The 24,797-nt window shown below is 36.3% G+C and overlaps 1 protein-coding gene across 6 annotated transcripts in view; it reads right to left on the bottom strand.

The window, feature by feature from the left end:
• LOC131154527 (probable UDP-3-O-acyl-N-acetylglucosamine deacetylase 1, mitochondrial) overlaps positions 1 to 24,462 on the bottom strand; it is a 35,428-nt gene extending 10,966 nt beyond the window's left edge. The window contains exons 1-4 of one of the 6 annotated variants that reach the window (XM_058107346.1): positions 24,190 to 24,462; positions 23,739 to 24,047; positions 16,501 to 16,539; positions 9,694 to 9,900 (exon numbers count right to left, since the gene is read on the bottom strand). In XM_058107346.1, coding sequence (XP_057963329.1) covers positions 9,694 to 9,900; positions 16,501 to 16,539; positions 23,739 to 24,047; positions 24,190 to 24,243 — 609 coding nt within the window. In that variant the 5' untranslated portion in view covers positions 24,244 to 24,462. Of the gene's footprint in view, positions 1 to 9,693; positions 9,901 to 16,500; positions 16,540 to 23,738; positions 24,048 to 24,186 lie in introns of all 6 variants that reach the window. The other 5 variants (XM_058107350.1, XM_058107344.1, XM_058107348.1 and 2 more) reach the window with 5 other exon arrangements.
• Between the last annotated feature and the right edge of the window lie 335 nt (positions 24,463 to 24,797).

The raw sequence follows: 24,797 nt of genomic DNA, 5'->3' as shown, positions 1-24,797 counted from the left end.
ATCTTCTACCAATGCAGTGCCTAACTTATTATGAATATGTATATCACTCATCCACCTTAGCATTCACGTTTTAGCAACTTTTACTTTTCGAATATGGTGTTTCTCAGTTGTCCAACACACTAATCCATATAAAATGTCCGGTCTTAGAGCTATCCAATAAAACTTCCTTTTAATTCTAAGGGTATTTTGCAGTCACACAGCAAACCCAAACCACTCCCCCGTTTTACCCAACCTACTTTAATTGTATGTATTATATCCATTTCTCCTTCCGCTTGCATAATAGAACCAAGTTATTGAAATCTGCTAGTGCTTTTAATTTCTTGCCCATCAAGTTTAATTTTTTCTCCAATATTTGTATTAGATCCTCTTCAGTTTCACCTTCCGCTCGCATAACAAAACCAAGGTATCGGAATCTGCTAGCGCTATTAATTTCTTGCCCATCAAGTTTAATCTTTTCTCCAATATTCCTCCAACGATAGTTGAAATTATATCTCATATATTCTGTCTTATTTCTACTTAAACTAAAGCCTCTAGACTCTAAAGTTTCTCTACATTATTCTAACTTAGATTCTACTCCACTCCTACTTTCATCAATCAAAACAACATCATCTGTAAACAACATGCACCATTGGATCTCGCTTTGGATGCTCCTAATGAGTTCATCAATCACTAACGCAAAAAGGTAAAGACTCAAAGTAGATCCTTGATGTACACCAATTGTGACGGGAAATTTTCCAGCCTCTCCACTTGTATTTGTAACGCTAGTTGTTACTGTATCATACATATCCTTAATGACATCAATATACCTACTACATACTTCTTTTCTAAAAACCACCAAAAAACTTCCCTAGGTACCCTATCATAGGCTTTCTCTAGCTCAATAAAAACCATATGCTCCCTCTTCTTTTCTCTAATATTTTCCATTGATCTTCTTACAAGATAGATAACTTTTGTAGTCAATCTCCTAGGTATAAAACCAAATTGATTCTCTGAACCCCTCATTTCCGACCTTATTCTTCATTCAATTGCCCTTTTCATTTTATGACTCACCAATTTAATTCTACAATAGTTATTACAATTTGGAATGTTTCCTTTGTTTTTGTATATAGGTATTAACATGTTTTTCCTTCATTCATCTAGAATTTTCTTGGTTTTTATAATTGTGTTAAATAAATTAGTAAATCATATACTTCCATTATCCTCTAGATATTTCCACACTTCAATTGGGATGTTATATGATCCAATATATTTCCCAATTTTCTTTTCTTTTTTTAAAGTCATCTCGACTTCAGTGACTTTAATTTTGTGAATAAATCTCAAATTTTTAACCTTTTCATCCTCTGTCATTTTCTAAATTTAAACTTTCAATTCAGTTTTCATTAAACAACTTATTAAAGTAGCTTCATCATCTCTCTTTTATGTCTTCTTCTTTAAACAAGACATTCTCATCCTCTCTCTTAATACATTTTACACGACCTAAATCCTGACACTTGCTTGCTCTAGCCCTAGCTAGTTTATATATGTCTCTTTTCCCTTCTTTTGTAACTAGTCTAGTATAAAAATTATCGTAAGCTCTATGTCTAGCTTCACTGCTGGCCTTTTTTGCATCTTTTCTTGTCTCTTTATACTTTTCAAAGTCTTTTCTACAAGTTTGCCAAGTATTATTACAAATATTTTTTTATCTTTATATTTTTTTTTTTTGAACATCTTGATCCCACCACCAACTTTCTTTATTGGTTGGGAATCCTCCTTTAGATTCACGGTTCACCTAAAATCTCTTTTGCTATTTTGTTAATAGAGCTAGCCATCCTACTCCATAGATTGTTAGCATCTTTCCTATATTGTCCAATCACCCTCTTTTATCAGTTTATCTTCAGATTTTACCATATTACATATATATACAACACTAAAACTCTATGCTATGTAATCAAACTTTCACTTGGGATAACTTTACAATCCTTACATGATAAGCAATCTCCCCTCCTAGTTAAGAAAAAATCTATTTGGCTTTATTTTGTCCACTCTTGAAGGTTATTAAGTATTCTTCCCTCTTCTTAAAGTATGTATTCATTATAACAGGATCACATGACATGGAGAAACTAAGGTCATATAGTTGAGCTCATTTTTATCTCCTTATCCATGGCCCCCATGCATCATCTCATAACCCTTATTGTCCTTTCCAATGTGTCCATTCAAATCAACTCCTATGAATGTTTCCTTGAACCCTATTATCCCTTGTATAACACCATCCACTTCTTCCCAAAATTGTCTATGAAGGTTTTCTACTAAGTCTTGGCCTAAGGCTATCTTGATCTTTATGATTCTATCCCCTACTCTCTTAACATCTATTACACTATCTTTTAGATATTTGTCTACAATGAATCCTACCTCATTCTCATGTTTTTTTTTTTTTTTTTTTTTAGTGTACCAAAGCTTAAATCCAGATTTTTCAATTTCTCTAGCTTTCTCCCCTGCCCACTTGGTCTATTCGAGGCAAATTATGTTAATTTTTCTTCTAATCGTTGCGTCGGTTATCTCCATGCTTTTAGTGTAAGTGCCTTTGTATTCCAAGTTGCTAATCTACCCTTAGTTTCCAATACACTTCTTAACCCTCTCCTGTTCAAAATAATCTGGCCTAGATCACCTTTGCCCATTTTTCGCCACACTTGGGTGGTACAAGTGCAGCACTTCATTTGTAGGGGGCACTGAAGTGAATATTTGATAAGGATTAATGTTATAAAGGTTTGAAAAGTTTTAGACTGGCTGTCAACTACCTAATGCAACCCTACTCATTTACCTAGGCTTGGGACCGGCTATGTGTAAAGAGATTTAAGGCAATTAGTGTTATGCAGGTGGAGTCTATTTTTCTATCAAAAGTTCAATGTTAAAATGTACTCTATAAGTGTTGTTACTCTGTATTGAAATTCGAAAAGGATCATAAGTCAAGGTTCTATTTCGACACCTGAAATGGGATAGTAATGAGATTATGATTCATAAACTAATGTAAGCCATCTATACATACATGTTGTAACACTAAGTTGACATTAGGCAAGATCATGGGTATATAATGGAATCATCAAGAAAATAATGAAAAAAAGGATCCTAAAGCAATGAGCTGAACTTAGAACTGCTCCCTTGAGGAAAGGCCAAGAGTAAAAATGTAAAGTCTAAGAGAAAAGGAGGAGGGAGGGAGGGATAGATCTGATCTGAGTAGCACCATGATGGTCTTACAGAGGTGGTCGCAATCATAGTAATGTTGAGCAAGGCCCAAATACCTTGGCCCTTCGAGAGAAACTCTTAGTAGAGCTTTGATTTGCCCCTTCAACAGAGAATAGGCTGCTTCAACAATGAGGAGATTTCAACCCTAGCCAAGATCTCTATCGAGCATGCTGCCCATCCTTCGCTGCTGCAAACATTATCAATATGCAGAGAAGAAGGCTGATTATAGAACAAGGAGGGAAAAGAGTAGGAGTCTCACAGATCAAGAGTCTGGAAGATGCCAGTAGATTTGGTGATTCAGCTAAGGGTCCAATCACCACCAAGAAGCTTCATTTGTGTGGCGTCGCAGAGATAGGGAAGAATCTGAATGGTTTCTCCACAAACAAAATCAAAATGCAGCACAAGCAAATCACTAAGTTGAGGCAGAGCAGATCAACCAACTTGAAATAGAACAAACGAATGCTATGCTGAGTCAAGCATAACCCACATGCAGAACAAACCTAGATCAACAGAACGACATCATGAAAGAAGCTAAACAGATCTGATCACCACAAATAAAAGAATGCTTCCAACTTAAACCCAAGAAATCATTCCCAAGGATCCAATTCAATTTGCTGGGCATGGTGTACAAAACCCTAGAAACCCCTTTATTTCTTCTCCAAACAAAAGACACAAAACAGACACCAAAATCTAGGGTTTCGAAGAAGATTGGAGAGAGAACAATCAAGAAGCAAGTAAATTGAGATAGAAATCAAAGCTTTCTCTAACAAAGTCACTAGATTTCTGAAAAGAAATGCAGATTTCTTACTGCCAGAGAGAAAGTACCACCTCGCATACTCAAAGAGAGAGGGGCCTGGATGTAGCAGAGGCAGCAGCTCTTGGAGGTGGTAGCAGTGACACTTCACTTCGGTGTTGCAAGCAGCGGATGCACAATTGCTTGAAGCTGTGTTTTTGTGGTGATTTGCTTATGTTAATTCAGTTATGCTCCATTTCTGGTATACTGTCGTTGCTATTCCACTGTTCCACATATTGGTATTAGTTATACTCTGTTTCTGGTTTGCTGATGATATTGTTTTGGTGTTGCTTGTGTTTGTGATCAATTTCTTGCAATATTGAATGAATTGCTGGTTGGTTTCAACTGGTGTTTGATGACTCTATTTCCTATTCTAGCATGCACTCACTTCCAATAGCTGCCAGCCATGTCTGTAGCTGCTGCTAGGTTGTTTAATAAGTTCCTGCAGTGCATTGTTGTGGTATACCTTGTTCTTTGAGGTCAAGCAATTCCTCCTAGGATATTGTAACTTCAGTTCTGTAGTTATAGGTGCCTCTTGAAGTTATGGATCTTTGAACCTCTTAAGTGCTATAAGTTCTTGATCTTTGTTATTCTGAAGTGTTGTTCTATGCTAGTATGAGCAGCCTAACTTCTTCTCATGCTTCTTCCTATGATAATTCAACCATCATTAGCACTGCCTAAATCCATGGTAAAAGAAATTTTGGAGGACAAGGTTTGGATGGCAGTCATGGCAGAGGTAGCGTACAAGGATGAGGAGCTTGTCGTCGCAATTCTCACATTTGCACACATTGTAACAATGACAATCATATTGTTGATCGCTGTTGGGATCTCCTTGGGAAACAATTTGGACCAATAAGTCTCTTGTCGAGAGTGATTCTACAGTTAACAATTCAAATGCACCTAGCCACCCCACTTGGGAGATGAGTGCATCAACTACTGTGTCCTGAGAATATAACAATCTTGTTTGCATGGTTCATCAACTCCAAACTCAATCTATACATCTAGTGTTATTGTGGCTTATTCAAGTGCAGTCATGCTTCTTGCCTCTTCAACCTCCTCACCTTGGATTTTTTATCATGGTTCCTCCTCCCATATGAGAGGTTGTCCTAATTTGTTAGTCCTTGAAGCACACTACTTTACACTCTAGGGTTACTCTTGCTGGTCGTGAACTATGCCAACTTCTAGTTGTGGCAATACTTTCATTTCCTTCTATTCCCCTTTCTCTGTGTTATAATTATATGTGCCTAAATTTTTCTTAAAATAGTTATCACTTTCAGTTAGTCAATTAACTAAATGTCATATTATCATTATTGTTCAAAGACCTTCTTTCCTTCTCATTGTTCTATTCAGGATACTTAAACCAACAAGAGGATTGGTGGGTAACTTGAGAAGGATGGCTGTACTATTTCAATGCAGGTCGAGGGGGATTAAATTCTTGTCGTATAGCCTCTTATGCTTCTCCTCATGGTGTTTCTTTGGATCAGTGATATGCTCGTTTGGGTCATCCATCCCTTCAAAAACTGCTAAAAGTTTTTTCCATGCTCAAGTCTATTTCTCATTTTGAGTGCTCTACGTGCCAATTAGGAAAGCATATCAAGACATCTTTTTCATCGAGAGTTGAGTTTCATAGTAAATCATTATGTCCTCTTATTCGTTAATATTTGGGTGGTCCAAGTGAAGTCAAGAATCTGATTGGTGTTCAATGTTTCATGTCCTACATATTTCTCACATATGATCCAAGTCTATATGTTAAAAGACCAATCTAAATTTATTAGTTTATTTATTCAAGTCTACCAAGAAATAAAAACTCAATTTGGTATTAGTATTCAAATGTTTTGATGGGATAAAGCCCTTGAATTTGTTCAAAATGAACTTCAATCTTTTTGCTTGTCCAAGGGGGTTATTCATCAAACATCATATGTACATATCCCTTAGCATAATAGAGTAACTGAATAGGAAAATAGACATTTACTCAACATGGCACAGTTTATGTTCTTTCATATGCATGTTCCTAAAACCTTTTGGACTAATGTTCTTCTTCAAGCAAGTTTTCTAGTAAACAGGATGCTCTCCATTGTTCTAGGGGACAAATTCCTTTTTCCCATGTACCCAAAAACATTCATATTCTCTATTGTTCCTCGTATCTTTGGGTGCACATGTTTTGTTCAAGTTCCATGTACTGGTCAAGACAAGTCTCTCCTTATGCTATTAAATGCGTCTTAATTAGGTACTTGAGAACATAAAAAGGAAATGTTAACTTTTGTTGAGGGTACACCTTATTTCTCTAGAGTAGAATCCTCCTTCAATGAATCTATTTCTAAGCCCACAAAATATTTTTGGTTCCCCCTTGTGTATTGATCCTCATGTTCCTACTCTTATCCCTCTAGAGAAACTTCCACTCCTATTCCAAACCCATTAATTACTAACCTAGAGAAGTAATTGAGCGTTTATAAAAGATGGAAAGTAGGCACAAACATGACTACCACCGTGCAGCCACCCTTTTTGCCCTTCACTATAATGACTTATGGCTCTAGAGATCCTAGTGTGACAGATTTGACAATTGCTCACCAAAAAGGTACCTAAACATGCACTTAATCCTTCACCTTCCTAGTCCTATGCATTCTTTTATCTTGTCTATTTCCTTTATTTCCATCCCTTATCACATGTTGAAGCTCCTCCTATGCCTAGGTGGAGACATCACAAAGGATGTAGAAATGGATGCCTTGACCACTCAAAGGACATAAGACTTGGTGGATCTTCCTCCTAATAAGGAGTTGATTTGATGTCGTTGGATCTACGCCATTAAATATCTTCTCTATCAAACAGCTTAAGGCTCAATTTGTTGTGCAGAGCTACACCCAAAATATGGTATGGATTATTTTGAGACCTTCTCTCTTGTTGCTCAACTAACTTTTATTTGTGTAATGATCCCATTGGTGGCTAATTTTGACTAGGCCTTATACAAGGTAGGTGTGAAGAATGCTTTGTTATATGGATATTTGCATTAAAAGGTATACAAGGAAAAACCTTCAAGGTATGTTGCTCAGGGAGAGGATGGTAAGGTATGAAGGTTGCACAAGGCCATTTATGGTCCAAAGTAGTCTCCTTGAGTAGGGTTTGACAAATTTAGTGGTGGTCTCTACAGTTTGTTTTATCTGGGGCTACTCATCCAATCTTTGATTGCAAAAGGAGAAATATGAGGTACATCTAGTAGTTTATGTTGATGATATATCATAGCAGTGACCATACTGGGATTGTAAATGTTAAGAAGTGGCTTTAAGCAAAAATAAATCAAGGACTTAAGTACTCTACATTAAGAAAGGGTTGAATCTATCTCAGCAAAATATACCTTGAAGTTGCCAAATGAGACATGCTTTTGAAGCTAAACATACTCTTATAGATCCCAACATGAAGTAGTCCAGGGATGCTGGACCCGAATTTAAAGATAAACGTCGATATAGGCAGTTGGTTGGTAAGTTGATCCACTTGATTGTCACTACACTTAACATATCCTCTGCTGTGGGGTAGGTGAGTCAATTTGTAGAAAATTCCAAACAGCCAATTGAGATGTTATGTAGGATTATACAATATCTCAAAGGCTCTCCTAGTACAGGTTTGATGCATAAATGTGATAGAAACTGTGATATCATGGAATACTCCAATGTAGATTGGGTTGGCTGCATTAATGATTGAAGGCAATCTCATTACATGGCACAGCAAGAAACCAATTATTGTAGCAAGATGTAGTGCTGAAGCAGAATACTGAGCTATGGCTCATTATGTGAGTGAGCTTCTATTGTTGAAGCCTCTTATGTCAAAGATGGGAGTCTTGGATACGGAACCCATAGATATGGTGTGTGATAATCAAGCTACCATTTACATTCCTAGCAACCCAATGTTTAGAATACAAAATTCATTTTGAAGTTGACTGTGATGTTGTGAGGAGTGTTGTATTAAAGAAGGTTGTAAGGACTCCATTTGTGAAATCTATGGATTAATTAAGTGATGCTTTCATGAAGGCTTTATTTAAACCAGCCTTGTATAATGGTTGTGACAAGCAAGGGTTATATTTATGCACCTCAAAGCTTGAGGGAGAGTGTTAGAAGAGAATATGCTATTTTATTTGTTATATGGTTTAAACAGGGACATTTTTGTCATTCCAGTCTTTTCTGTATGCTCCAGGAAACTGCCACCTAACTTTTCCCCTTCCTTTCTTCTCCTCCTCTTCTCTTCTTCTCTCCTCCATCTCTAACCTTACAACAAAATTGATACTGGAGGGCACTGATGGGAGTCCCATTGAGGTGAATTCAGCCCAGTGGCTTGAAAGGCCTTTCAAAGTTGAAAAGATTAAAATAATAAATAAATAAAGTGTCTTAGATGATGAGGGAGAAAGGTCACAATCCTCATGGTTTCACAATGGCCTTCTTTCAATATAGTTGGGAGTATTTGCACAAGGACATTCGAAGTTTTTCGAGGAATTTCTTCACGAGATGGTGGTTAATGTGTGAATTATTTCCTAAAAAATTGAGAGAAGTTTTGGCTGAAATGGTGACCGGGGCTTAGTTGACTTTCATTGAATACAGAAAAAATCTTAGATGTTGTGTCAAATTGCAAATGAGGTGGTCGAGGATGCAAGATGGGGTAGAAAGGGGCTTATTTTTAAGTTGGATTTCAAGAAAGTTTATGATGATGAACTATAGTTTTCTGGAGAAAGTGATCATAAGGAGGACAGGCTTTGGGATTGAGGAAATTAAATAAAGGCTGCTAGAGCTTGATCAATTGGTGAGTAATTGTTCATGGTCAGCCTAGGTAGTAGTTTAAAACTTCTAGTGGGCTAAGGTAAAGGGATTCATTGTACTCATTTTAATACTCTGGTAGTTAATGTTTTTGAGTAGGATATTTTTGCACACCAAAAGTGGTGGAGAGGGGGGGGAGAGAGAGAGGAGGGGGAGGGGGTTTCATTAGATGTGTATATTAATATGGAGGGAGAAGGAGGTGTCGCATTGTTCATACTTTCTCAAGGACAATGTTGCGAAATTCTGAAAGGTTTTTTTACATTGTTGAAAATTTTCGAAAATGTTTCAGAATTAAAGATCAACTTGTCCAAGAACAAGGTGGCACAGATGAATCTAGGTGGTAAGGACTCAGATAAGTTTAAGGTCTTCAACAGTTGTGCCTCATTCAATTAGCTGCTTTCCTATTTTTAGTTATTTCTTAGTTGCCCAACATTCTAATCCATAAAGCATGGCTAGACTTATAGTCATCTTAAAGAACTTTCCTTTTAATTTTTTAAGGGAGTTCTATGATCGCACAACACGCCTAACACACTTCTCCCTTTTAACCAACCTGCTTTAACTCTGTTTTACATCCTCTTCAATTTCTCCTTCCGCTCACACAATTGATCCAAGATATCACAATTTGTTAGTGCTATTAATTTCTTGATTATCAAGTTTAATCTTATCTCCAATACTCCAACATACATCAGTGAAATCACATTTCATATATTCTTGTTAATATATTTTTTTTTTGTTATCAAAAAAAATCAATAGCGAGGAGGATAAGAAATACAATGAGACACTTCCTTAAAATTAAGAGACATAGCATAGTACCTTTCATGTGCTAATATCAATAAGGAGCAGATACACATTGTTAAAAAAATAGCAGGGCAACAAGAAGTTGACCTGTGGAAAATCAATCAAATAAGTAACATTAACATTTGATGAAGGGAATGCAGCTATAAAAGAATCATCCTTCCAGACAAGCAAGGCTTCATTCAGAAATGGAACCATTTTTTCACGAGTCCTGCCACCCTGATCTGTGGCCACCTTTACACCAGCTTGTTCTATAGCCTCCACCCATTCCATTGCTGAACCATCAAGAATGGGAACCTGTGTCAGTTAGTGGGCCTTATCAGTGTTCCTATGATACATCCCGTAGGCCTAAGTGTTTTGCATTTCCATATCCATATCCGCTTATGCTTCACTGAGTTTATACAGCAAATAGCAATTTCTTTTTATGAAAAAGAAACTTTGATAAGAGAAGAAAAAATATAGGAGGATGATAAGACATCTTCTTAAACAAAACATTCAAGCAAAAATAAAAATATAAAAAAATCAAATACAAACTAGAAATTTAAAAAAAAAAAAAATCAAGCTGACAGAGCCAGCCAATCTCACTGTATATCAGAAAAATCCACACTTCTAAAGCAATTGGACAAAAAAATATACTGCGAAGCAAAATATACATTTCAGTCTCACAGGTCAAATATATAGACAAAACCTGATCTTAGAAAATATTAGCATTCCTCACTAGCAAAATCACCTAAAATACAGGAAAAACAGCACACTACCAAACATTCCCCATGTCCTTATGCCTCCCAAAACCTCTGAAATCAGTCAACAGAAAATCCTACAAGAAATAGATAATACCCAATATTTTCTGAATGGACGAAACAATTTGTTCCATAAAGACCAAGCCATAGAAAAATTAAGAAAAAAATGAGCACATCTCAGCACTAGCTAACACATCACACACATCAAGAGACAGAGCCTTGCTTATACAATAATTTTTATCACCGACAACCTATAAGTAATCTACTATTATTTAAGTGAGGAAGCTTTTTGGTGTGCTTTTGTTTTAATCTCCCAGAACTATCCATGTACTCATTTTCCCATCATTACGAATTTACTTTTGAAGTTCACAGGGATTCTGCGAAAAAATAGGTTTTACTAATTTTCAAATCAACTTTCTCAAGGGATAGTTTACAGTTTTATATGAAAATGAATCTACAGTAATGAATTTCAGGAATACTGCCACAGTTCCAGCCTAAATGAACTTGAAGAATTCTGCTATGATTTTGAGAGTAATAGAGATGGCCACATATAAAGCAATTGCAACCACATGATCTGTTTTACCTAACATGGTAACTTTCACCTACTCAATTTCATGGTTGGTTTATCCCCAACTTTTTTCACCAATCTTCCTTACCTAACACTGTATCTATAGTTATTTAAATATCAGAAGTTGACAATCCCTAGTTTATCTAAAAAGCAAATTCATAGCAAAGCACATAATCAAATTCTTTCACACAAGTACAAATATGAATTAAGGGCAAAATGCATTGATCACCCTAAAATTTTCCAAGAAGACACAAATCTCCCCTGCAGTCTAAGAAGGGACATCAACCTCCCTTGATATGTACATATAATGACATTTATACTCTCTCCATTAGTTGAACATCTCCCATAAAAATAGATTTTTCACCTTCTTGAGAACAAACATCCAAATTGTTAAAAGATTTAAAAAGAAATAAATAAATAAAGACAATAGCAAATACTCAATACATTTTTCCACATGTATGCACCTTTTCATCCACAGGCCCATCCTTTAGTAGGATCAGCTTTGAAAATTGGCTGGGGTCGATGCTCTCATCGAAACTCACTTTTTCATAATCAAGTTTCTTCTACTAACATTTAGGGGGTGGCAAGTTCATTCTTATGACAAACATATCAGGCCATTTGGTGTCAACTAGTAGTGGGAATATAAATGTCACTATATTTAAATTTCAGGGATATAAATTTCAGCATTAGGGCTTCTTCCACTTACTATTTTGGCCAATGTCAATTTCAGGCCTCTATCTTTTCGGCTAGTGTATTTGTGTGATGCCCAAAGTGAAAAATTAGCAGTGAAGAATTTTTTCCTTCACGACTTATCCTCATACATGGTTTTATTAGTAACTAAACAAGTAATAACTATAGTTGTGGTGCTTTGGTTATGGTTTGCTAGATGGGTTTGAAGCTCTAGCTAGAGCAAGGACCTAGGCATTGTAAAACATATAAAAAATGATGATGATAGTGTCTTGGTTAAAGAAGATGAGATTAACTCAAGCATCCCCCAAGGCTATAGTTAATAAATCAGCAAGCTGAACCACAGACTTCACATGAGTGGTTGCAATGAGCTTAAGCTTCTGCACAAACTTCTCCCAAACAAAGTAGCAATCAACTTCAACGTCTTTTATCTGCTTATAGAAGACTGGGTTGGAGGCAATATGAATAGCAGCTTGGTTATCACGCATTATATCCATAGACTAAGAATGTGGAAAACCCAATTCTTCTAACATGTTTTTCAACCAATCAAGTTCACATGTAGTGTGAGCCATGACCCTATATTCTAACTCAACACTTGATCTCACCGCAATTTGTTTTTGATTCTTCCAAGAAATCAAATTACCACCAACAAAGATATAGTTCCCAATTGTGGATCTTCTATTGGAAGGTGATCCAGCACAGTATGCATCAATATATCTTTGAATAAGAGTGTGACCCCAATCCTAATATAAAAAACCTCTTCCAATTGCACCTTTAAGATATCTCAAGATGTGAATAACTGCATCCCAGTAACTTTTTCTTAGAGAATCAAGGAACAAACTCATAACACTTGTTGTGGAAGATACATTTGGTCAAGTGATTATGAGATAATTCAACTTTCTAACAAGTCTTTGGTACCATCCTAGGTTGACCAACAAATCACCTATATTTGGCACTAACTGTTAGGATCCAAGGTGTATCAATACATATGGATCTCAACAGCCCAATCTCATCTAAAAGATCAAGAACATACGTCCTATCCGACAAGATGGTTCTCATACGAGAGCCCAATACTTCTATACCCAAGAACTTAAATGGTCCCAAATCATTGGTTAGAAACTTTGTTTGTAAGAATTATTTTAGGCCCTGGATTCCTTGATCATGATCACCAGTAATCACAATATCATCCACATACACAATATAGAGTATGACCATAAATTACAAAGTGATCTCCTACATGTCATCAGAGGCCAAACTCAAGTATTAGCGCACTGAATCGACCAAATCATGCTCTAGGAAACTATTTAAAACCATATAATGATTTCTTGTGCAACACACTAAGCCTAACTCCCTTTGAGCAATAAACCCAAGTTGTTGCTCCATAGAGACCACTTCCTAAAAATCACCATATAGGAAAAAAAAAAAAAAAAAAGCATTCTTCACATCTAATTGATGTGGAGGCCAGAGGCCAGTGGCAAGTGGTAACTAAGGAGATTGAGAACATACTGAGGAAAATTTGGCAACCAATGAGAATGGATCTGAATCCAAACCATACACCTAAATATATCCCTTAGCAACAAGGCCAGCCTTCAATCGAGCCATGGAACCATTTGGATTGACCTTCACTATATGCACCAAGCGACAACCACCCATGGACTTATTAGGAGAAAGAGGTACCCACTCCCAAGTATCATTATTATGTGGGGCATGCATCTCTTCAATCATCGTAGACCTCCACCCAAAATCGGAGAAGGCTTCAAAAATAAGCTTTAGAAGAGCAATGGAAGACACGGTACTATATGAGAGTCACAAGAAATCATAACAAACAAAATTGGAGAATGGACGTTGGATACAAGTGTGTTTACCTTTTTTAACAGCAATAGGGGGATCAACACCTTGGGAAATAAGATCATTTGATGAGGGAACTAGAGGCATAGAAATTGAAGTTGGAGGAGGCTCCCCTCCTTGAGTTGCCATGTGTACCTGCAAATTGGGATGATCCAAGTAACGAGAAGGACTCAAACTAGATGAAGATGTAGGAGGACTAGGTGGAGATAATAGGCTAGGCTCTAGAAGGCTAGGTAGAGAAAAGGACTCAACAAGGTCAATAGAACTCGAGGAATCAAAATAATATGGTGTAGACTTAAAAAGGGTGAGATTGGCAGCAATAGAACTCATCAACAAAGATAGAACCGATGTAAAGTAGGGCTATAACATTGATTTCCCTACTAAGCACAAGAATAGCCCACGAGAATGCATTTGATATCACAAGGTTCCAACTTATCCGTTCCTAGAATTAATTGATGGACAAAGGACACACGATTGAATATTAAAAGGAGGAAGTGAGAACAATGGAGCCTCATGGAAGATAACTGGATATTAGATTTTACCACCAAGGACAGAGGATGTCATTTTATTTATAAGGGATCAAGCAATGAGCATGGCATCACTCCAAAAAACTTTGGAGACATTCATTTGATACAATAGGGTTTGAGTGACTTCAAGAATATGTTTGTTTTTCCACTCTACAACTCCATTTTGTTGTGGAGTGTGAGCACAAGATGACTAATGGGTCATACCAAAGTTTGTCATATAGGTAGCGAATTGACTACTGATTGTCATATGGGTAATGAATTGAGTACTGAAGTACTCCTTAACATTATCTCTACGAAGTTTCTTGGCAAATCAAACTGAATCCTCATTTGATAACAAAAGGCACAAAAAATATTAAACAACTCAGAACGATCTTTAATTACAACCAAGTCATTTTGGAGCAGTAAAGTAAGACAAGAAGCAAGGGCTTTGGAAGATCCTTGTTGGAGAATACTTCAGAGAAATTGAATCGAGCATTGTTGGGTTTAGTTAGTAGTTAATTATGTGTTTAGTATTAATTAGTATCCAATTATGTGTATTTGGGGGTTGTTGGTAATATTTGTGTAATGCAGGGGTTTGTTTATAATTCATGTTGTTTTAAGGGTATATGTGTAATTTCATGTGAAGAGACTTTCTTATAAATTGAGTGAGGAAACCATGTTGTAGGCAGTTGATGTTGAATTTGAATTGAGAAAGTGAATGCGACTCCCCCCCCCCCCCCCTCCCCATCTATCTCCTCTCTTCTCCTTCCTCTCTACACTTTTAAATTCTCCCAAGGCTGCAGATCCTTGATTTCCAGCATGATATTTTGGTTCCAAACTTGATATTGTTCAAGTAAGCATGATAAATTTCTACGAGAAGCAAGAAATTTCCACTGCCAGCATTGGAAATCAGGTTTTATTGCCGCAATTTGATAGTTTCGTACATGAATTTGTTTAATTTCCGCATGACACTTAAAATCTAAGGTGAATTGAAGATATTTCTTGAAAATCGGTAGTCAAGTGTTATGGTTTTGCATGACTAGATTGAGAATTGTGGGCAACTGTGTTAGGGCTTTCAGTGATAGATAGTTGTAGCGTGTATATGTACAAATCCAGCAATATGGTGACAAATTATTGGACAAAGAAATGCCATTGATCATACCTTGGGAAAAATTTTAAGCTTTTCCACACCTTTCTCGAAATGTTTGCAAAATCACCATTGATGGAGGATGCTCTATGAATATGGCTTCTACAAATGGAGTCACTTGAATGCAATTTCCTCTGGAACCTCACCCAGAGCCTTATGAGATATCTTGGGTTGATAACTCTACTATATGTATTTATGAAAGATGTTTGGCTCCTATCCATGGGTGCTTACTTTGATAATGTTTGGCGTGATATCATACCTATGAAGATTGGCCATGTACTCCTTGGTTCTCCATGGTTGGATGATTTGGATGTGACTCAAGGACATAAGAACACATATATCTTCCACTAATAATGGGAAGAAAATCGTTTTGAACTCTGCTCTACCAATCAGCCAAGACAGAATCAAGGACGATTGCTCATCTTGAAGACACTACAAGAAAGGAAATGAATGTGTTTGATGACATCCAAAGTCCTTCACACATTAAAATTGTTGAGTTTGTCATTCCCAATGTGCTCATTGATGGTAACTCTCAATTCAAGTCTATGATGCTTCCAAAGGATCACGGTCTCTTGTATCACTCAAGCGCTGGATTTTGAAGAATCCAAATTTGCTTCTTAATTCTAATCCTCTAACATTTCAAAAATTCAAACTTAATTTTTTCTAACTGAGAGAGTTGATGTAGGACAAGAAGCAAGGCATTGGGAAGATCTTTGTAGGAGAATACTTAAGAAGAATTGGATTGAGATTGTTAGGTTTAGTTAGTAGTTTATTATGTGTTTAGAACTAATTAGTATAGGATTATGTGTATTTGAGGAATGTTTGTAATATTTGTGTAATGTAATAATTTGTTCATAATTTATGTTGTTTAGGGGTATATGTGTAATTTCATGTGAAGAGGCTTTCTTATAAATAGTGTCTGAAAGCCATGTTGTAGGTAGTTGATGTTGAGTTTGAATTAAGAAAGTGAACATGAGTTTCCCCCTTGTATCTCCTCTCTTCCCTTTCCTCTCTTCCCTTTCCTCTCTTCAATTTCTTCAAAAAGTCTCTCATGGCTACAGATACTTGATGCTGCCCCTGCATCAAGTAGTCGACAACAATTGTAACAAGGTATTGAACCCCAACTTTGACGTGACACAACTAAGACCACAAATTTCGAAATGGACAACATGAAAGGGCTAAACACATGGTTATTGACTCAAGAAGCAAAGGGAACACAATGATGCATTCCTAATTGACAAGACTCGCACTCAAGATTCAATGCAGAACTCAACGTAGGAACTAGTTGCTTTAACTTGTCCAATGACGATGATCAAGGCAACAATGGATTTGATGTGGTGTAGCAGCAGCATCACAGGCAATAGGATGAGAGAGCGACTCAAAGTAGTATAGTCCACTAACCTCATGTCCTATGTCAATTGTCTTTCTTGTCTTTAGATCCTGAATAAGAACAAAATCAAGAAAGAAAGTTACAAAAAAAATATAGTGACTACGTAATTTTACTAACAAACATTAGATTAAAAGGGCATTTAGGAATGTACAAAACAAAAGAAAGAGAGAAGGATGGGGTAGGATTCACTACTCCTATCCCTTTAACTATAGTAGTGGATGCATTGGCAATGGTAACTTAAGGTAGATTTTTAGAATATTGGAGGGTAGAAAAGAAATTGGTGAAGCCTGTCATATGGTAAGTAGCAGCAGAGTTGATAACTCAAGGACTAGTGGGAGAGATACTGCATGACCTACAGAATGTAAGATTACCTTTCTTAGCAAAAGATACAATGTGATGAGATGATTGTTGGGATACCTAATACAGTAGGCATGGTTGTTAGACTCTTACGATCCATGATTCGACTCATACAATTCATATCAATCCCACACCAAATCAATTCGAAGCTTACCATCTAATCTAAAATCAACCGAATCGCTGCCGAACCTATCAATTCACCTTATGAATCTAGCAAATCGATCCGAATCTATTGATTCACATGATTCTAGACCTATCATATCCTAACAAGCCTGGCTAGTTTGAAACCCCATTTGTTTTAATTGCTCTTTTTTTAACACAATTAGCTTCCATTCCTCGTCTAAATCAGTTTTTTGTGCTAAAAAAGATGAGAAAATAGAACTTTAGGTCTTTATGTTACTTTCACAAAACCATTCTTCACTCTTGGGGTATAGTGCTTTGCCATTGAGAAGAAGGGACAAAAACACATTGGTTAAGGTGTTTTTCACGATTTGTTATGTTGTTAAGATTCAAAAGTTGTTTTTCTTTTAGTATTTTGTTCAATTATTATCATTTTCAAAGTTAATTATTTTTTTTCTTTTTACTGAAGAAAGAAAAAGCATGAAATGTGTTTTTAATTGTTGATAAACACCAAAAGTTCAGTTTTTTACTTATTTTTTCTCGATTCCTTTCGTTAAACAGCAAGATGTTCATTTTTTAATTAACATTTCTTGACTCATTCCCTTACATTTTTATTTGTTCAGGGAAAGCATACATATGAAATGTGATTTTTTTTATTGTCATAATGTAAATGAATTGTGCCATTTTGCTTCTTGTTTAAATATCAATATATGCATGTCATTTAGAATTGATTTTGGAAATTTGTATTGAATCTTACGGTTCAATTTGATTCCCGGTTCACGCTTTCCAAAATTGGAATTTCAATTCACGATTCAAATCTCGATTTGACAACTATGACAGTAGGAACCTTGAATACTCCTCCTTTGAGACAGTTATAGTACATTGTTCACCCAAACAAGTGACTAATGAGAGAAACACAATTTTGGGATTTGGGGACTCCATCCCAACACACACACAACATCAATACAGCAGCAAATCAAAAAGACACAGCAAACAACATGCTCTTGGAATTTATGGACACCATCCCAATACACACAACCTTCGACAACTGGAGCAAACCACAAGCACATGACAAACAAAGCACAAACACAGAAAATATCACCGTTTCAAGCCCCAGTGAACTCAATAAACCTAGACAAAAAGCTTCAAGAATTCTCAAACAATCATTTCCCCGGTGCTGCATATGAGTAACTAAAAAATGTGAGACATTCGGACCAAAAAAATCACCAAAAACTTCAATAAATATTTATAGAGGGATTCGAACACTGCAGGAGGAACTCAACACAGAAACATGCCTGCTAACATTCACGCGCCAACTCATGGGGTTGGCCCTGCCTGCCTTCAACCGGCACATGATGGTGAGTGGCAGGAGCTCTGGTGATGGGATTTCAATGGGGATCAGACCAGCAGTGTCTGCGGGCGCAAAATCTATAGGGGCTTTCATGCTCTTGAACAGGAAATTTCAAATTTCCGGCAACTGTTGTGGCTTCCAGCAGCTGCTGGTTGTTTTTCCAGGGCTATGGTGATGCTGGAAATTCTCCTATGATGGTAGACATGCAGCCAATTTAGGGTTTTACACTTTGATTTTGACGGTGGCTGTGGCAATAATGCTCTGAAAACATGTTGAACAATTGGGTAAAATGGAAGACCTAATCACAGCAATAGATTTCTCCATATATTTATGATGTATGTCAAGTACAACACCGACGACCATGTTACCATTACTAACTCACTCATACCAACATAACACTAGCGGGCACTAACAATGCTAAATGATAAAAATAACCATTAACTAGATCAAAGAAAGATGGTGAAGTTACTTTAATAAGCTATTTAATGAAAACCAAGTAGAAGCTTAAACTTAGATTTGACAAAATGAGAAAAGACCAAAAATTTGAGATTTATTCACAAAACTAAAGTTAATGAAGTTAAGTTCCCATTAAAAAAGATGAAAAATGGAAAAGCTGGACCGGATGACATCCTAATTGAAGCTTGAGAATACCTAGGACTTGGTTAACTGATTTATTTAACACAATTATAAAAATTAAGAAAATTCCAAACAAATAGAGGAAAAGCATGTTAACATCTATAAACAAAAATAAAAGGGAAAGAGAAAAGGCATCACCAAACCACAAGGCTCCCTACTTTGCAAGGGTAGGGGGAGGGTCATCACAGTATATGCAGCCTTACCCCCTGCTTTTATGCAAAGAAGTTGTTTCCATTGACTCGAACCCAGAACCAACAAATCAAAAAGGAGTAACCTTATCATTGATTTAAGGCATATAAAAAATGAAGGAAATATTCAAAATTGTAATAACTATCGTAGAATAAAACTTATGAGTCATACAATGAAACGATGAGGAAGGGTAATTGAACAAAAAATAAGTCTTTTGTTTTTCACAAAAGAAGATGTATTAAAAAAGAGAATGTACAAGCATAATGAGGATACTAAATCCTCAAAGAAAAAAGAGAGAGAGAAAAAACAAAGTAAAACTATAAAAAAAATTAAAATAAAATAAACACAAAACCAAAACCAAAACCAAAACCCCAAAAAAAAAAAAAAAAAAAACCCTGCTATTATCAGCCCAAAAATCCCCTCTTACCCCTTCCCATCATAGATCACTAAACACCTCAAATTAGCTAATTCCCTTTGACCCTTCTTCACCTTTGATTTTCCCCTGTCAAGCCTAACTTCATTCCCTCCTTGATCAGACAACTTAAGGCCCAATTAGTTTGGTTTTAAGCCTCAAAGATTGACTACAGAAGCTATGTATCTTTTAGAAAGGACTTTGCACATGGTTTTTATTGACTTGGAGAAAGCATGATAAGGTATCTTGGGAAGTTCTATGGTGGGTTCTAGAAAGGAAAAAAGAAAAAGCAATATACAATAGGTATACTAATGTCATTAAGACTAGGAGGAGAGTCTAGGGAATCTCCAATCACAGTAGGTATACAGGATGTGCTTTGAGCCCTTATCTTTTTGCACTAGTGATGAATAAACTTACTAGAAGCATCCAAAATGAGCTTCCATGGTCGGTATTTTTCACAGATGATACAATTGTGATTGATGAAACTAAGGATGGAGTAGTAGAATCTTAGTTGGAATTGTGGAGAGAAGGCTTTAGAATGCAGAGGTTTTAGGATATGTAAAAATAAGACAATATATAAAAAATGTCATTTCAAGTATTGGTAGGAGGAATACTAGAGAAAAGATTAAAAATAGTCAAAAAACTATTAGCACTCGTAGATTTCGATAAATTGGATCTAGTGCGCAAGATAAAGGAGAAGCTGAAAATGTAATGCAGAGAATTAAAACAGGTTGAGTAAAATGTAGAAGTGCTTCAAGCGTATTGTGTTTGTATAATACCCTTAAAATTTAAAAAAAAAAATTACAAAACAATTATAAGACCGTTATGCTATATAGATCATAACATTCAGCAACTAAGAAACATGTCTAAAAAATAAAAGTTGTTGAAATGAGAATGCTAAGGTGTATGAGTGATACAATGTCAAATGATAAATTAAGGAATGACATTATACGCAGTAAGTTAGGAATGGCACTTGTAGAAGAAATGGTTTGACACCTACAACTTAGGCCAAATACTGCACCAATATTTGGAAGGGGTAGAAATAGACCTAAAATAACTTGGAATGGAAATAGTGAGTAAGGATTTAACAAATCTCAAATTATTGGAGAAAACTGCATGTAAACTAGAGGAAAAGGATTTATGTTGCCGAACCCCACCTAGAAAAGCTTAGTTTGTTGTTGTAACTAGGTTGGGGCCTTTTGGCGATAATGCCTTAAAAAATGACAAGTAGTAAAACCAAAAGTGATTTCTTAAGAAAACCAATGTGGGGATGATTAATATTTTATGTGAATGGTAAATTTTACGTGGATAATTAATACTTTATTTTATATTAAGAATTTGAGCTGGGGTATTTATTGGAGAAATATTTACCTTAGTCTCATGGATTAAATTGATAATGCTTGGAAAAATAATAAGTTGCTATATTTTGTAATTTTTATTCAACAGTGGAAACAGCCTCTCGCAAAAAATGCAAGGTAAGGCTGTGTACTGTAGACCCCTTGTGGTCCGCCCCTTCCCCGGACCCCACATACGCGGGAGCTTTGTGCACGGGGCTGCCCTTTTTTTAGTGCATGAACGGTATCAATTTGGATGTTGCTATCATGTTTAAAAAATAAATGCCCTAAAATAAGTTGGGAATACATTAATTAATCAATTCAATAGATAATTTAAAGATCTGATAATTTTAATGTTTGGTGGGATCCACTATGTCGACTGGTGTGAAATTCTTCAGAACAGATTTATTTGTAAATAAGTTTGAGTAAAAGTTTAACTCAGTAAAGTATTAGGACATAATTGAAAATAAAATAAAAGAATCATGGCTGATTTCTGAATATAAAAAATTGTTCTGGATCAAATAAAGTTAAAGTAAATTTTTATTTAAAAAGAAAAATAAAAATATATGTATCAAAGATAAAGGTGGGATTCCAAAGCTATTATTAATGCTACTGCTGCGAGCCTCTGAAACTTCATTTCTCAAATTTCACAATTTTTCATTGGGTTAAATGCTGTGTTGGTAACGAGGAGAGAGTATATTTAGGGAGTATTCATGGATTTGTACAGATCCTTTTGGCATTGCATTTTCCTCATCTTCTCTATCTATCTATCACCACAATGCTTCAATATCAGATTTTTTTTTGGTTATAGGGGACTATTGTCTGTTGAAATTTCTTTTCCAAAAGTCATTTGAGTGAAAGGGTCATTTGAGTGAAAGGGAAACTGAGGAGTTGGCCAAACTCTTGCGGGTGATAGATTCTTTTACTCCATATTGTAGAGTTCAGGTTTTGGATGGGCCAACTCTTGCAGGTGGTAGATTTGTTTTCCTTTATACTTCCTGGTTTGAAAAGCCAAAACCCCATCTGAAATCAGGGCTTTCATTTGGTCCACTATTCGCAACTCATTTATTTCCTCATTCTCCTTTTTCTTGGGGCATTTAGTGCTAGATTTTTGTTGTGGTTAGGGAGTATTGGGTGCGGCCAGTGTCTTTGGAAGGATTATCCTTCAAATATACAAGGTTTTGGTTCTTGTAAGGAAACAAAAATACTTTGGGAGACGTGCTTCTTTCACTCCTATGTGGAGTACTTGGTTGGAGCATAATTCTAGATATTTTATGGGGAAGGTGATGGATTTAGGTATCTGTTGTGTGGAATATTTTGGTTCATTTGAGTCACAAGACTGGGCTGAGGGCCGTATAAGGTCTCCTTACTTGTAGCAAGTCATTTGTATTAATCTTGTTCAGAACTAGAGTTGAGATAAAAATCTGAATTCTAATGGAACTTTTGCTTGCCAAATGGCTTTGCTCAAATGGAATGAGTAAGGAACTGTTGGTTTTAGAAGATGAGTAATTAAAGACTTGAGAGGAGAAAAACCTCGAAGAAAGAATTAGGAATTGTAGGTTTCACAAGTTCATTTTAAAAAAGGTACAAGGATGTTTTGATCTTTTTAGAGTAGTTTCTCTCGATTATATTCAAATCTCTCTAGTCTGGAAAAGAAAAAGGCACTTCATCCTTCCTTTTTCCCCACTCTATAGTTCTTTCCACCTCTTTTCTCTTCTCTCCACTTTTCTCAACCAAAGGAGAGAAGTGGAGAGAAATCTTCTCTTTCCTTTCCCTTTTCTTCTCTTCTCTCTTCTCCACTTTCCCCAACCAAAGGGAAGGAGAATCTTTTGTTCAACTACTCTTCATTGAAATTTCTCTAAGGGGAGATTTGGTTCACAATATCAAAAATATTCCCATGGAATGACATTCCCCACCTCATGAGAATATTTTTGTTTACTTTGCATTGTAAGATTCACAAGAACGTATTCTCATGTCAATGTTTGGTTCAATATGGGAATACTGGTATATCCTTGGCATGCGTGTAACAATGAAGAAAATTATATCTGCAACACAAAAACCTACTAAGATTACGTACTTAATTAAATTCATGTCCTAAAATTTTCAACAACCATAAATTTAAAAAAGTCAACACTTAAATAATTAACTAATTGAAATAATTGAGGGCAATATAGTGTATAAACATAAACCATTAGATTAAATTATTATAACACAATAATAATATTACTTTTGTTCAAAATATATAACAGAATGTAATAATACTATATTATTAGGGCATTGTTGTTAAAACTGCCAAAAAGGTTCTAACAATTTGGTCCTAGAAGTAAGAATTTTACGTGAATGAGATACTACACAACTAATGCATAGAGAAGGGTGGGAATAAAATCCCATGTTTTGTAGGAATATTTTCATTTCCAATGTGAAGATTCTCGCCACTTTAAATTCCTATGCTCAAACAAAACCGAAATACCATGTAAATTTCTAAGAATTTTGAAAGATACTGCCAACCAAACGCCTCCTGTGCAATTATTCTCTTATTGGTTGTCTCACTTTTTATGTTGACTTAATGTGTTTACTCAAACTACGCACAGCAATTAAGTAGGCAGCCGCTAGATCCTATTTTATGCCAAAATTTCGGGAAAATTAAAATTGAGCCCAATTTTTACAGTTGATGAGTATTTACAGAAGGTTGTAAATTGTTAAGTACCGCTAGCTTGAACTTTTGGAATTTCTTGCTAGCTTTTAAGATGCAACGTGTCAACCCTCAAAGTTGAGAGGAATTGATGTATTTTACGAAGGAACTGAGCGGTGAACTTGAGCAAAAGAAGAAGACAAGCTTGTCGTACTTACCTCGACTATTGGATCTTCGGAGTGGGAAGATTCAATCTCAATTCGGCAATTGTCGACGCTGGCGGCCTCAAGAGCCGAGAGCAAGTGCTCGACGGTTTGAACCGTGCGACCATCTTTACAAAGCTTGGTGCAGAGAGGGGTCTCTACAGCGACATCGACGGATGCGGGTATGACGCCGGAACGGCAATTGAAGTACCTTCCTGCGCCGGCAAACTCCGGCCACAGCTTCACCTTCGTGACTTTGCCGGAGTGTAGAGTCTTCCCAGACCTCTCTATGCATCCCCCTAGGGTTTGCTGGAGCTTACCAGTCTACAATCAGAAGAAAAGCACACGTGCGCCGGAAAGAGAAACAGCACAAAGATTAGAGAATGTGAGAGCGTGGCGAGTAAAATGCCGCCCAATAAATGAATGGAGAGAGAGAGAGAGAGAGAGAGAGAGAGAGAGAGACTACTGATTTCCACGAGACGAGAGGGGACCTTTTGAAGACCTGAAAGGCGCGGACCATATTGAACGATGGCGGCGGCGAGGAGAACACGCCGGCTGTCCGCAGCTGTGCCAGCCGCCCAGGCCTTGTATTGATGCTTCGGACATAAAACTGAGTTTGGTCTGTTTCCCGTTTTTAGTTCTTGCACGAAAAAATTAAAATTAGTATAGGCTGGCAAGGACCTGCGTCCGCCTAAGATAAAAGTGAAGTCAAGGGTTCGAAGGCATATATGCGATTTACGCCCTTTGTATTGGTTAAGGACAAGGGCACGTGTGGGATTAGTCTGTTGCGTAAACTTAAGACACCCATCAATATCCAAAAATAAAAGGTCAAGGACACGATTAACATAGGTGTAGGATTAGTCTGGTATGTAAGTTTAGGACACCCATCCATATCCAAAAAAAAGATAATTGAAATTTATTATTTGATTTTATCATATTTTTTGTTCAAATTTTTATTGGAGTCTTTTTTCTATTCTCATTCCATCTGCAAATCATAAAATTAATTTCACATTTGTTGCTTTTGAATTTTTATGCTCAATCTTTAACATAGTGATAATAAATATTAATAATTTT

This window comes from Malania oleifera, chromosome 4, assembly GCF_029873635.1.
Source record: "Malania oleifera isolate guangnan ecotype guangnan chromosome 4, ASM2987363v1, whole genome shotgun sequence".
NCBI lineage: Eukaryota > Viridiplantae > Streptophyta > Magnoliopsida > Santalales > Ximeniaceae > Malania > Malania oleifera.
The sequence above is the reverse complement of the archived record's forward strand: the minus strand, read 5'-3'. Positions and strand labels throughout refer to the sequence as shown.